The following is a 15976-nucleotide window of genomic DNA, read 5'->3' as shown; positions in this document are numbered from 1 at the left end:
CGATCCTGGACTCACAATGACCAAGCACCGATGAACAAGAAATAGTACTTTGAATAACATAGAAAATAATAGTATATTGCTTTTATATGCATGTTACAGTGTCCCCGATGAATAATCAGATACCCCCTTTACGCTAAGTAGAATTCTATGAAAGGTAAAAACTCTTTGCCCGGACCCCGGCTCGAGGGGCTCCTGGTCTCGATTCTGGTTCCCTGCCGTTATCTCTCTTGCTCTGTTGGCTTCATCAGAAGTCGAGGCATGAGCTCGATTTTACCCGTATACACTTGTTACTGCATGTTTAACTCTATATATTGATAGTTCAAAAGATCTGTTACACAATATAAAACTTCTAATACCCTACGTATATGTAAGATTTATATCCAAATTTGGTTTATGGTATTAAGTTTCTTAATATTAGCTTTTAGATCTCTTGATGCATAAATATTGACATTTTAATTAAAGGTTTTGTAACAAAAATAAGTTGGTGACGTGAAAAGATGGATAAGCAACAGGACAGTGTATAAAGATTATATTTCAAAAACACCACATATTTTGTTTTTAAAAACATCTAAGTAATTTAATCCAATTTTATTTTTCTAAATTCATACTATGATCATATTAACTTGCAGACTACTTACTGAAAGCGAAAATATTAAACCTTTGAATTGCAACTACTGAACTACTTAAGAGAGAAATCAACTACCATAAATAAATGTAGTTTAGTTCAAATTTATCTGCGATTAGTGAATAAAAAATATGGAGGAAAACTCGCTGGGTAAAACATGAAAGAAATTACATCTGCATGACTCTAACCAGTAATCAAATCACCCCTAACTATATTTTTTATTATGTTAGTTTGCTTAATTAGTGAAAAATGTGGCCTACATTTACAATGACAAAAAGTATCTTTTCATAAAGAAAATTAAAAGGCTTTAAATTTAGCTGTTAACACTCACATCATGATTTTCCTAATAGGCTTATTAATGCACCATTAAGGAATTGGTCCACCAGCATGAGCTACTATATCTCCTATGCTACTACACTACCACAAGACATGGTTTTTGGTTTACAAATGGAATAATCAAATAATGTTCAAATTACGCAAGCGTTATGGAGGTATGAAACAAAGAAAAACAATTTATCCCCAACTGTTTAAGTTGTTAAAATATGAGACAATTAATTCTCTTTTTTTTTTTTTGGGTAGATGAGACAATTCATATAGATCAAGATAGTTAAAAATTTGAGTTCTGAGTTTCAATGTCACATATTTAGAAAGTATATTTATTTTTGGGCCTTTAATAACATGATTTTATAAGAAAATGTTACCTCTTATATCAAACTATTACATCATATTTATTATAAACCAAAACAATTTCAAAATATTATTACTAATAGCTACCTTTTCTATTATTAAATAGCTGTAATCTCTATTTTTTAGGCGGATTACCTCACTGTATTTATAAATACAATCGCGCGAATACATAAAATATAACACAGTAGCAACAAAATTGATTTTGTTGATTTAAATTAGGAGTGATATATACTAATTGATCCTCTTTCCGTTATTAAACAGTTGGACTCCCTACTTATTAGGTGAATTTCGCGACTATATTCATGAATACAGTAGCGCCAATAAATACAGTCGGGTAGCTTAGCAACGGAATATTAGCTATAGGAAATAAATATGTATATATTAGCTATAGGAATTGTTAATAGCCATTAAACTATAATAATTTTTAAAAATTTCTCATTTTATAATCCCTCTAGCATTCAACTGCCCGATTACTCCCAAAAACAAAAAACTTAAAGCAGAACTGTCACGATCCCAAATTACCTCTGTAGGAGGTCGTGATGGCACCTAGTCTCTAAGACTAGGTAAGCCTATCAATGCGAAATAATAATAAATATCTGAAATAAATAAACTACAATTCAAATAATTACAACTCCCAAAACCCGGTAGAAATAAGTCACAAGCTTCTAAGAATTTATCCTCAATGTCTCTATATATCCGAGTCTAAAAAAAATAAGGAAGCAACATAACAAGAATAGAAGGGGATTCCGGAGTCTGCGGACGCTAGCAGATATACCTCAAAGTCTCTGTGCGCAGGTAACCCACTGATGTCTAGGCTGGTAAGATGTACCTGAATCTGCACAAAAAGATGTGCAGAAGCGTAGTATGAGTACACCACAGCGGTACCCAGTAAGTGCCAAGCCTAACTTCGGTAGAGTAGTGACGAGGTCAGGTCAGGCCTTACTGAAAAATAAATAATGGCATGGTAAAATGTTTAAACAATATAATAAGATAAAATGACAATGAAAATGAATCAAGTAGTATGTCACATTTAATTACACCAAATAGTGGCAAATAAATACCTCGCGGAAACAAAACAGAATTCTTTTCAACTCTAAGAAAATCACAACAATAATTAAAGGCAACTGCGGCCATAAATCAATATCAACAAGGGCACTCCCGAGGTACCGCCTCGTAGTCCCAAATCATAAATAAATTCACAATATCTCATTTCTTTATCTCATCGCGGGAACTTTCACAATTTATTTTAAAGAAAATATTTTTCGTGAAATAGCATCCCGCGTTTCAGCCATCCTTATCACACCGCATGACTTCTGGTAGTTTTCCCTACTAGCCACGCGTATCAAAGCCACCCTTATCTCACCGCATGTGTTTCAATACCCAGACCTTATACCACCGCATGCGTATCAATATCACAATATATCACAATTTGTACTTCAAGTGCCCAAATATTTTAATTTACCAAAATAAATTAACTACAATATTTTTTCACAATAAAGAGCTCACGGCTCATGCCAAAATAATTCAACAATAATATTTTTTTCACAATAAAGAGCTCACGGCTCCATCACAATGAATACGAAAATCTCACAAATATATTCGGGAATAAATAACTCGATAAAATAGTATTTCAAAATTTTAATACGTTGCTTCAATACCAAATTTAAAATGTCAAATAATTCATATTAATAATATTTAATTTAAAGAAAATTACCCTTCAAATAATGCACAGAATAAAAAAAAAATAAGTTTCAACAAAATAAGTAAAACAATTAGCATGAAAGGGTCAAACAAATTTAAAGTATAAACATTTAAATCAATGATGAAAAATATAACAGGGTAAAATTATTTAATTAATATGCAACAACAATCTACACAATTTAAAGACATAATCTTTCACATTTAGCCCATGTACACACTCGTTACCCCGTGCATACGACTTTCAATACATTTCAATTTATCACTTCAATACCAATCCTAGGGAAAATTTCCGTCACACAAGGTTAGACAAGTCACTTACCTCGACTTGCTCTAATTTAACCAAGTAGTATGCATTTTCCTAGATTTTCCGATTCCGATCGACTCGTATCTAGTCATAATTAATTCGATACAGTCAACAAAAATTATATGAATCAATTTCATAAGAAAATACTATATTATTCAATAAAATCCGAAATTAGTTCAAAAATTGCTCGTGGGGCTCACGTCTTGGAATCCGACGAAACTTATAAAATCCGATAGCCCATTCAATTACGAGTCCAACCACACCAGTTGCACTCAAATCCGACTCCGAATCGACACCGAAATCTCAAAAATTCATTTTTATGAGATTTCTAAAATTTTTCCAAATTTCCATCTCAATACACTAATTAAATGGTGAAAATAATGATATATTCGTGTATATTGACCAAATCCGAGTTAGAATCACTTACCCAAATGTTTTCCTTAAAAATCAACCAAAAATCGCTTCTACTCAAGTTCAAGTTCGTCAAAAATGGCAAATGAGACGAAATCCCCAGTTTTATAAACTGCTGAGGCAACCATCGATCCTGGGTATCGATCATGGCTTCGATCTTTATGGCCCTCGATCCAGGCCTCGGTCTTGGGCCTCGATCCTGGGCCTTCGATCATGGCCCTCGAGCCTGGGCCTTCGATCCTGAGCCTTCGATCATGGCCCTCGATCCCGAGCCTCGATCATGGCTTCGATCCTGAGCCTCGTCCTTGGCTTCGACCCTGGCCGTCGATCCTGGGTTCGATATCTGGGCTCGATTTCTGCATTTCTAGCATAAGAAAATTGCACCACCTTTTAAGTCCAACTTTTGATCCGTTAACCATCCGAAACTCACCCGAGGCTCTCGGGACCTCAATCAAATACACCAACAAGTCCTAAAACATCATACGAATTTATTTGAAACCTCAAATCACATCAAACAACACTAAAATCACAAATCACATCAAACAACACTAAAATCACAAATCACATCAAACAACACTAAAATCACAAATCACATCCCAATTCAAGCTTAATAAAATTTAAGAATTTCCAACTTCTACATTCGGTTTCGAAACCTATCAAATCAAGTCCGATTGACCTCAAATTTTGCACACAAGTCATAAATGACATAACAAAGCTGTAAAAATTTTCGAAACTGAATTCCGTCCCCGATATCAAAAAGTCAACTCCCGGTCAAACTTCCAAACTTAAATTTCTATTTTAGCCATTTCAAGCCTAATTTCACTACGGACTTTCAAATAAAGTTCCGATCATGCTCCTAAGTCCAAAATCACCATATGGAGCTAATGGAGTCATCAAAATTTTATTCCGGGGTCGTTTGCACATAATTCGATATCCAGTCACTATTTGAACTTAAGCTTTTAAAACTTTTAATATTTTTTTATCAAAATTTCATATCTCGGGTTAGGGACCTCGGAATTTGATTTCGGATATACGCCCAAGTTCCAAATCACAATACGGACCTATTGGAACTGTCAAAACATTAATCCGAGTCCGTTTGCTCAAAATATTAATCAAAGTCAACTCAGTTGAGTTTTAAGCTCTAATTCACATTTTAATCCATTTTTGATATAAAAACTTTCCGAAAAATTTTACGATCTGCGCAATCAAGTCGAGAAATAAAAAATAATATTTTTTGAGGTCTTAGAACACAGAATTAATTATTAAATTTAAAGATGACATTTTGGGTCAGTACAAGAACTTGAAAGTGTGAAAACGTAAAAATATATGCTGAAATTATTTATTTGTATACTGAAATATTACAAGATAAAACTATAATTAATAAGCACAACATACTTTGAATTATTACATAAAAGCAACACAAATAAAAAGATAACAAAACATCATTTATGTATAAATCTAGTTCTTAGGAACCCAAACAATGTGATCCTCAGGAAGGAAATGGCAAACAGGAACAGATCCCGGTGTAACCTTAAGAACTTTAAAAGCCAAATGCTTTGGATTCCAAGCTGAAGTATTCTTATGGCAAACAGCTACTGCTTTAGCCTTTGTTCCATCAGCACCAACCAAAGAAACCATGTATGACTCTGTGGTTTCTGTTTTATGACAGTAGAAAACTGCATATGCATAATTCTGCTTGTGGCAAACTACAGCATCAGATTTCCCATTTCCTATTTTCTTGGCTCCTAGAATTGTGTATTTCTGCATTTGAGTTTCCTTCTCTGTCTCTGTTGACACTGGTTGCACTTTGTTTCCTAACTTTGATGTGCTGAAATCAACCATGGATTCTAATGAAGTAGCACAATACTTCTCTTCTCCTTTAATACCTGTAGTTCGAAAATAAAATGTATCAAAAAGTAAGAAAGAGATATTGTCCTTAGCCATTTTTCAAAGGGACAAATTTATAGAATAGAAAGATGGAGCTATTCAAAGCATCCATCTTATTTTGTATATAGACTTGTTCGTTTAAATATACAACCTCAGTTTACATGTTATATTTAAATTCTAAGTTTTAAATAAACCTGAAAATTTCAAGTCTTTAGTAGTAGTATATAAAGCCTTTGAACTCATTTTCATCTTCTAACATGGGACTATTTCCACATCATAGTATACATTAGCCTTCAATCACTTTTAATTGATCACTATGCTTAAAATATACTACTTGTCAATTTTAACAAATCAAGAGAAAGACAATTTTTTTCTGTTTAACACTTTTCATTTATTACTCATTTCTCAAGAATTTTTGAAATGCAAAAAGAAATGCAAAAAGGCAATTTAACATTATTAGGGTTTATATAGTAAAATATATGCTACAATTATTATTTTGTAATAGGCTCAATTTTTGACGAGTAAAACTGAACGAAGGGAGTACAAAATTGGGAGTTTAAGTACACCATCAGGCGAGTTGATGACAATAACATGTAACGATCTTCATATCAAACCTAATATTATGATCAGAAAAATAGAGTAATATATAATCAATTAAATTGCACTGATATAGTGTAAAAACCTTTTTCTTTTGGGGCCCGAATTGAAGGATAGAAGCTTTTTACACACTCAATATATACACATAAATCCATCTAATTTAACAATACCTGGCTGTTCACATTCTTGTACAGTCTGCTTCAAGATCTGAGCTTCTTCAGAGTCGGGTTTAACTGAAAACTGATTAAGAATTTCTGGCATCTTGTTTGACGAAAAGGGAATAGAATTTGCGACTTGGCGAGGCAAGAAAGTGGCGGCAGTATTTGTAGTTTTCACAAATTGTAAGTTCATGTTACTCCCTTGGTGCAAGTCCTTCTCGAGGAAAAAAAGAGCGACGTTTGGGTTGTCGTGAAGTTGATCATCTTTGGCGGCGTAATTGTAAACAAACGGTGATGGTCCGGGGCGTACACCGACGTAGACCGGCGGCCTTCCGTGGTGGCCGGGGGTGGTCACGCCCACTCCTCCTTTGCCGACGCCGACGTGGGTTCCGCCCCCGGTGCTTACGCCGACGCCTTTGTGGCCGACGTTGACGTTGGTGCCCCCCCTGCCGGAGTGACCCTTGCCGGTGCTTACGCCGACGCCTTTGTGGCCAACGTTGACGTTAGTGCCGCTGCCGGAGTGCCCTTTGCCGGTGTTGACGTTTACTCCGCCTTTGCCTACTACCACTGAAGTGGTTTTGTCCTCCGTCAATCCTGCGAAATCTTTTGCCAACAATATCAGTCTTTTGGTGATTAATATGTTTGGAGTTTATTATTGTATAAAAAATATTTATACGCTTATAACTTAATAGATTGGTTACTAACTGGCTAGATTGGTTAAAAGATATTTACGCTGACGATAACTCTAAGATTTATATATATCAAATTGTTGGTTTATGGTTTTAGCTATCTTATGGTTAGGTTTTACAGACTCTAGATGCGTAAATACTGACAATGTAATTACAGGTTTTATAACAAAATTTAGTGACGTGAAAAGATGTATAAACTCATATTTCAAAAACACCACATATTTTCTTTTACAAAACATCTAAGTAATTTCATCCAATTTTATTTTATCTAAATCCATATTATGATCATATATATTACTACTCGCAGACTACTGAAAGCGAAAATAACAAACCATTGAAATTCAACTACTTAAGCATTTGTACTAATTAAGAAACTTTGTTAACACTAAATGGAGCTGTAAAAAATAAAAACTAACTCCAAGTATTAATAGACTAACCAGTTGGCTGAAGAGAATCTTTGATTGCCTTTGGCATGGGAGTATTAGGCAGTTTAGTATTCCAATAAGTTTGACCGCTCGATGGAGAAAGAGCTGCATAACTTGCCACTAGTGCCAACTGAAGTATTAACCCCCCAAAAAAATATTAGCTTCGTTAAAATAATGTATAATTCAAGAAAAAATAACATTGTACTCACAGAAAGGTAGGTAAGGATGTGAAGGAGCTTCAACTCCATGGTTGAACTTAAGCAGAGAAAGAAGATAGAGAATTCTGATGAATTTGAAAGGACAGTTTCGATTGCTAACGAGTTAAAAGCAAAGTTGAGATGGAAATAATGGATAGTTTGAAGCACTATTTATAAGTGAATAATATTAGAATATTATAGATAGAGTAAAAGAATGAGAAAAGCAACACATCACCTATAACAATTAAATTACTTCATCTGTCTTTGGCATTCCGCCTTACGGCATTGAATGCAATATAGCAAATTGTACGTACGTGATGTGAGGGTTCCTATCAGAAGGTTGGGAGCTTGGAGGTTGGCTGGTACTTGGTAATTTGTGACATCGATTCATAGGTACATTTTGTCTCAACAGTTCAAGTATAATGTTACTTTGGTACTTTCTTTGTCTTCACCTTTTTCAAAATACAACAACAACAATAACAACAACATACCCGTGTAAAGTGAGTTTTGAGAAGATGAGATGTATACATATCTTACTCTTACTTGTGTGAAGTAGAAACACTGTTTCAATAATTCTCGGCTCAAAAGAAACTTATTCCAAAATAAGAGTGGAAAATTCATACACTATTCAACACATTAGGTACGAAGGATAACGTTTTTCACAAAATAAGTCTATTTTTCTTGCAATCAAACACCAAAAATTATTTTCTTTGAAAAGTATTTTCTATTGAAAGAGGAAAAATGGCTTTTCTTCCCTTATGTTTCTTTCCAATAGTCCAGTTGAAATAGTTTCAATTTATAAAAATTGTTGAATATTGAGACAAAAATTCTTCTAACAGTTGTTTTTCGGAAAATATTCTTTTGAAATTTACTTCATACCAAACGCACCCTCAATTCTAGCAATGGACGGTACACAGGATAACTTCGAAATTTTAAGAATTAACAAAACTGAAATACACCTCTTTATCCAAAACCACCCAAGAAGAAGAAGAAGTAACGTCACACTTTTTTTTTTTAAAAACGGCCTAAGGCTGTGGGTGAGGGAACTTGGTCCAACTTTGTGATGCGGGTTTGGATCTGTTATGCATGCCGCATTGTAGTTATTTTCCTAATTCATTTGGCATTCAGGTTTAGTTATTATTATAAATATAATATTAAATTAAACAAGTAATGTCCATCATTCAGGGGCGGCTCTAGGGTAAGGCGAAGGAAGTCTTGCCTTAGCCCCAAAATATTAAAGGCCCCAAAATTATAAAATACGATATTATTACATATAATATATAATTTATGTAATTATAATTAATAAATAAAATTTTGATATTTTTTAATTTGGTTGAGATTGTATAGTTGAGTGAGTAATAACAACAAATTTTCTTTTATTAAATTAAATAATATATTTACCTTCTTATCAATTTTAATTTATCTTCCTTTCTGTATTCACCTCTTTTTTTTCATGTTCCTAACAAGTTTACTCTCCAATTTAATACAATTTCTCTTACTTTTCTACTCTTTTGTCATATTTAATTGATCCTTACATCAGTTAAGAAATATTTTAGGGCAAATAGTACAAGGTTCGAACATCGTGAATAATGGGCGAACTCCTCTATTATTTCACTTAAATATCATATTTTTATCTAGGGGAAAGTTTGAAACCATCACATGAGCCTAACACATAAATTAAACGCGGAACTCTCCACTAGATCAAGCCATGTGAGCTGTTGTCTCATTATTACATGAGTTTTATGAAATAGTTTAAAGGCCTCTTAAGATTATAGTTTTATGAACAAAGTACTTTTGTAATTAGAATATTACTTCTTCCAGAAACTTAAATGAACAACCACGTACTAGCTTCGACGTAAGTGTATTGCCACCCATGACCTTGACTTGAGCAGTGACCGAGTTCAAAAATTAAACTTTATCAGGTTTTTAATATTGAAATATTATATTTTTAAATTATAGATTATTTTTATTATTTATTATAATTTGAATAAATTTTTATATATGAATTTATATTTCGCATCAAAAATAAAACGTGGCATCCATCCCTGAGGAAAGGGGTAGGCAGGCATGGGTAGGTGCCTCCATTTCACTGAATTAGTCAAAATGCAAAAGGACACGTGGAGCACTAGTAGCAAAGTCTCAACTTCTAGAAAAAATGAGTGTGTTTGGATTGATTTTTAAGCTGGTCAAATCAGCTTTTAAGTTCTTTTTAACTTTTTTTAGTATTTGATAAAGTCAAAAAATACTTAAAATAAGTTAAAAGTAAAAAGTTGGACAATCCAATTTATTATTTTTTGACTTAAAAGTTATTTCTGCTGAAAAGCTACTTTTTAAACCAATCTAAACTGGCTGCTAAACTAACAACCACCAAAATTTATTAGGAAGTTGAATGTTGCCTAGTCTTTTCGGATCTTCATGGCAAATATGGTCCACCATATATTCTCCTTTCTACACATTGAAGTCTCGTCATCAATTCGTCGTAACCGACCCAAAGTTTTTCACTCTATTTTTAGAAAAAGGAGTTCGGAATTCTTTCGAAATAAAAAAAGTAGTAGTATATATGTGTTTGGTTGATAAAATTAAATATGGTTTCCAGTTTGGCGTTTAATTGTAATTATTATTAATACTCAGGCGATCAGGGGCTGCTCAAGAGCCAAAGTCAAATGTGAGGCCTAAGTATTTAAATTTTTAAAAAAACTTAAATGATATGTATGGAGTAAAATTAATGAAATACCAAATATCAAATAAAAACAATACTAGAAAGATATTACCCGATTACTGATTTAGGAAGTTTGAAGAATGAAAACTTTGAGTCCAAAATATCTAGTTGTTGCTTGTCTACTTCAAAATTCTTGCTGTAAATCTTGAAAACTATACTATATTTTTTTATAAAGTAATAAAAGTATAGAACTATTGGAATCTTAAAATTATTATTGAACACTTGAACTAATAAATTTTTGGAGATAGAAGGTGAAAAATAAAATTTTGGAGAAAGAAAAAAATATTGGAGAAAGAATTCAAGAAGGAGAGCAAGAATAAAGAGAAAGGAAGAAGATATGTCGGTTCTTGAATATGAAGAGTAAGATTGAAACATTGAAAAAGAAGGAGTAAAAAATAGAATTGTTAAATAACTCTAATTAAAAATTATTCATCTATCATTTTAAGTAAGTCAAAATTATTTACTCTAAAAGGTTTTCTTTCTATTTATATGAAAAACACAAAAGTACCACTACATATTATTTTTTTAAATATCAACAAAATATATATTATTTCTGAAAAATGGGGCCACTCAAAATTGGGGGCCTAAGGCACATGCCTTACCCACCATACTGTTAGAGCCGTCCTTGCGCGCGATATGCGGATAATTAAAAAGAACGATCTACACCGTAAAATTTAATTTGTTAGTGTTAATACCATCTTTACAACCAAACATTAAAAATATTTTGAGACTGGAGTAAAACTTTTATTCCATTGCACTAACTATGCCTCTTTGATTATCCACCACCTTCTACGTGGCCTTGATTACTTTTCTTACCTATGCTAGTATATTTTTTAGCACATATGGACATAATGTATGGTTCATAGAGAAATAGAATGTACGTCAAAAAAGAATAATGCTAAAACTAAGGAACATACCAATCCGCAACTCACACCAATGACAACAGCTTGTGACGGTACGGACTACATTGCATCTAGCAAGCAATAGAGTAATCGTTATTTACCCTGCAAATTGCAGAGATATCCAATCTTGAAAACTTGACATATTTTTTCATATTTTTTCTTCACTGTATGAGAATTTTACCTGCGTAAAAAGGCCAAACTCATCCAATACAAAGATAATACTTTTATGTGCCAACTCGCACTCCCTGATGAGATACAGTAGAATGAGCACATTCACCAGGAGAAGAACAAATGAGTACACATTTTTTAAAAAGATTATCTAATTTGAACATTCATTTTCAAAAGGAAAAGAATCGAATTTCAACATTCTAAAGCACTTTAAAATTAAAAATACGAGCAATGGTTTTTCCTTTGAATTTGGCAATTTTAGTTAGAATGTCACATTTCACAACTCTGTTGTCACCTCAAAATGTATTATTTACACCCAAAGGAGAATAAGCAGTGATGTGAATTCCCTTTGCCTTGCAAGATTTTCTTAGTTCCTTTTGATGTCACATTGGGTTCATCTCCACCTTTCCGAAAAGCAAGAAAACAAAGGCATCTATGAAATAATTTTTGTAGTATCATATTTCTAACAATTGAAAAAAAACTGATACATAATAATTAAATGATACATAAGCCCAAGGAACAGAAGACAATAATAATTAAATGAAAATCCATTTAATAACGTATTAAATCAAATTACGAAAAACTTCTTTGTACACTAAATTTCTCGCTTCATTTGTTATTTGTCCATCATCATCATAAACTAAAATCTTTAACCATTTTCTACTTATCACTCGTGAAAGAGCGACATACAATTGTCCATGTGTAAACACTAATTTCTTCAAAAATAACCCCACATGAGATAGTGACTGGCCTTGACTTTTATTAATTGTCATGACAAAAAATACCACAATTGAAAATTGTCGTCGCGAGAACTTAAAATGTATTCTCGCATCAGATGGAGTCAACATCATTCTTGGAATAAACACTTCAATAATCTGATTTTCAAGTCGTGTGATGATCAACTTTGTACCATAGCATAATCCCGATGACGGATTAATATTTTCTAGTAACATCACAGGAACACCAATATTTAGAGTAATAGAGTGATTTGGAACTCTGGAACATAGTTGCATGAATTCGATCTCCCTAAAACAAAAATTTATAAAGAAATTTAAGTTAGTAAGAGTTCATGGTTATACAAAGATTATGTATTGTTATGTTGGTAAAAAAATTACAACATAGTAATGCATCAACAAGCACTATTAAAAAATCAAGTTTTAGCGACAGACAAATTCTGTAGCTAAACAGAAAAGTCCGTAGCTAATTTTTTTTAGCGACGGATTAGCAACGGATTATCAAGAAATTCTTTTAACGACGAGCGTTTTAGCGACAGATTAGCGACGATATTCGTAGCTAATTTCAGTATTTTTTGTAGTGAAGTATGAGTAGACTATGCCAATAATTCCAGTTTCTTAGTTCATTCCGTATAAGAGATGATAAAACAAAAGATATACACCAAAAATTTAATCAAGCCAACTACACTTGCTACGTAGAAAAAAATTAGAAGCTGAAATATTGTGTGTTCTCTGTTGAAGCACTTTTCTATATACAATCAAATATGCATGTCATATAATCATATTGAAAAACATATTTATCATGAAAAATGTGTCAGCATGAAAAAAATTAAAAAATTAAAATCATTACAAAATGCTATTATTAATTTTGAATTAATTAGGAGTATAACTTGAAGAAAATACATCACAGCTCGAAAGGCTGGAAAAAATAATAGCAGATAAAAGAGTATGCACCTTTTTATCTTGAATAATTAATTCAATTGAGCTAGGATTTTTTGGTTTCTCACGGTATGGAATGTGCCATAATCTAACAACACGAACCTTCAAATTTTAGCTCATTTCGGACATTGATATTTCGCTGATATAGTTATAGTTTGGACCCATATTTTGCAGTGGGTCAAATTGAATAAATCACAATTTGTTTGTGCGGAAGCTAAACCCTAAGCAATGTAGAGAAGCCAAACTTAAGCAAAAGTTGATGAAATAAAAATTTCTAATGAAAGACTATAAAAGGAGTCGAACCTTAGTTTTCTGAAAACCTAATTTTTATAAAAAAGTATGTGTAAGTGTCGAAACATGTATTTTGATTATTTTCTTGTAAAAAAAAGATACCTACGATTATCTATATTGTACACAAATAAGGTTAGATACAACAAAGCTTGTACTACTTTTTATTATTTATTTTTCAAATAAAAAATTATTATTTCAGCTTAAAAGGAATGTGTAAGATACAAAACAAAAATTTAATTGATTCTTTCTCAAAAAAAGATACCTACCATAACTGAATTATACACAAAAGTTTAATTAATGATACCTACAGTAATGTATATTGTACACAAATAAGGTCAGATACAAAGCTCGTACAAAATAAAGAATTATTATTTCAACTTAAAAGGAATGTGTAAGATACAAAACGAAAATTTAATTGATTCTTTCTCAAAAAAGGATACCTACTATAACTGAATTATACCCAAAAGTTTAATTAAAGATACCTACAATAATGTGTATTGTACACAAACAAGGTCAGATACAAAGCTCGTACAAAATAAAGAATTATTATTTCAACTTAAAAGGAATGTGTAAGATACAAAACGAAAATTTAATTGATTCTTACTCAAAAAAGGATACCTACTATAACTGAATTATACCCAAAAATTTAATTAAAGATACCTACAATAATGTATATTGTACACAATAAGGCCAGATACAAAGCTTGTACTAAATAAAAAATTATTATTTCAACTTAAAAAGAATGTGCAAGATATAAGATTTAATTGATTCTTTCTCAAAAAAGATACTCACCATAACTGAATTATACACAAAAGTTTAATTAAAGATATCTACAGTAATATATATTGTACACAAATACGATCAGATACAAAGCTTGTACTAAATAAAGAATACTTATTCATCAATCTTTAATTGATTAGTCAACATACGCTCTCCTACCATAACCGAATTATACAAAACAAAAAGTTAACTAAATTATACTACTCTATATTATTTATTTCTTAAATTAAATTCTATATTTAATAATATAATATAGATTCTGATTAGTCTCAAACGTCAAATATATTTCCTATAATAATTAAAAAATAATTCTCATTCAACTACTATTTCCATTAATTATGTTTTCATTTATAATTTAAATTATTAATGTTGTCCTAAAATTGTCAAGTGACTTCATTTTAGCTTGCCACTTGCCTTAACCACATGCTTTACTACCCAACTTTTAATATAATACAGATATAAATATAGATTCGAATTATTTAATTTTTATTTAAAGCTTTTTATTGTTACGACCAAACACACACGCAAGTATACGTGGTCGACAAGTAATAAAGTAGTGAGTAGAGTATCGTTCCCACAGAGACTTAAGATTAACTTTCGACTCACTGATTCAAACTCAAACAAATTATCTATTCAAGAGATTTTTTTCTCAAAATGTGTAAGTAATTAATTAACAACCGAAGAAACAACCACGCAATTAAATAAACTAAATATCGACTAAAACACGTAGGCAATTTCGGATAAAAATCAGTATGAGAGGATATTCTAGGGTCATAGGCTCACTAACAATCTTGTTGCATTCTCGGTTCAAACTGACTAATTGATTTATCTGGTTTGTTGATTGACAGAGTTAATGTTACTCGTAAGAATTTGTCGAGTTCTTACTCGCCTATTCAAGTTAACTTAATACCTACATTTCTATGGAATTAAGACTAACAAGAACACATTTACACTTCCTGTATTTCAACCAAGCAAGGCAATTAGGTATATCTCTATCCTAATTGCGAATCTGTTCCCCGATTCCCGGGTTCAAGAGCTTGCCTATTTAATCCTATATGCAATCTAGAATTCTCACTTCTGAGTTCAACTCTAGATTCGTAAATAGTATTTCACTATTAGCTACGCAGAAAAATAATTAAGAACAGGATTAAATAAATAACCCAATATGATAAAATCAAACTCGTCAATTCAAACTTCAAACGTCAACATTCATGTAGCACCCATGACCCCAAAACTAACGAGTTTAGCCACGCATGCTCATGGTAACAATATCAAGTAATTCCCAAGAATACATAAAAATCAATAAAAGACGGAAAACGTAAGAACTCAAGACGAATTATGTGGTTTCCAAACTTTGTGATGGCTTTTCTCTGCTTTCCCGTGTGTTAGATGACCTAAAAGAGGCGTTTTTGGCTTATATTTTGTGTACAAAAGTCGTGGGCCAAAGTTTTTCTTCTCCTATTCCGACTCAGCTCCAACTTCTCAGCATCGCATGCTGGGGTGGATGCCTCGCATCCACTCTCTGTTCCTTCATCCCTGCTGTGCCCAGGTGCGGATGCCTTCTCCCGACTTCACAGCCAAGGATGCACTAAATACACTTTTTTTCTAGGTTGGATGCGACGCATCCACCCTCTTCTCTTATAGATGGAGCACCTTTTCTTCATATTTTTGCACTTTAAACATCCTAAATCATCATATACAACTCAATTAATCATAAAATCAATAATTAATACATGTTGGACATTTTAAACATCAAATAACA

The 15976-nt window shown here is 32.2% G+C and overlaps 1 protein-coding gene across 2 annotated transcripts; it reads right to left on the bottom strand.

Moving 5' to 3' along the window:
- Nucleotides 1-5055: 5055 nt before the first annotated feature.
- LOC107796869 (BURP domain protein RD22) lies at nt 5056-7853 on the bottom strand. Of its 2 annotated transcripts, none has more exons than XM_016619696.2 (4): nt 7694-7853; nt 7497-7614; nt 6383-6973; nt 5056-5614 (listed from the first exon to the last, which is right to left on the bottom strand). In XM_016619696.2, the coding sequence occupies exons 1-4, from the start codon at nt 7730-7732 to the stop codon at nt 5187-5189; spliced, it is 1176 nt and encodes a 391-aa protein (XP_016475182.1). In that variant the 5' UTR covers nt 7733-7853; the 3' UTR covers nt 5056-5186. The 2 variants fall into 2 exon arrangements, with proteins under 2 accessions (XP_016475182.1, XP_016475183.1); XM_016619697.2 differs by having other exon boundaries at nt 6383-6964.
- Between the last annotated feature and the right edge of the window lie 8123 nt (nt 7854-15976).

The sequence above is a fragment of the Nicotiana tabacum genome, chromosome 23 (genome assembly GCF_000715075.1).
Source record: "Nicotiana tabacum cultivar K326 chromosome 23, ASM71507v2, whole genome shotgun sequence".
Classification (NCBI taxonomy): Eukaryota; Viridiplantae; Streptophyta; class Magnoliopsida; order Solanales; family Solanaceae; genus Nicotiana; species Nicotiana tabacum.
This window is presented reverse-complemented; position numbering and strand designations above follow the sequence as displayed.

Bases quoted from the DNA above. Each gene is read 5' to 3' on its own strand.
- LOC107796869 (XM_016619696.2), bottom strand. From the start codon at position 7,732: ATGGAGTTGAAGCTCCTTCACATCCTTACCTACCTTTCT. The intron at 7,615-7,693 runs GTGAGTACAATG...TTAATACTTCAG, and splicing joins ACATCCTTACCTACCTTTCT to TTGGCACTAGTGGCAAGTTA. The intron at 6,974-7,496 runs GTTAGTCTATTA...TGTTGGCAAAAG, and splicing joins AGATTCTCTTCAGCCAACTG to ATTTCGCAGGATTGACGGAG.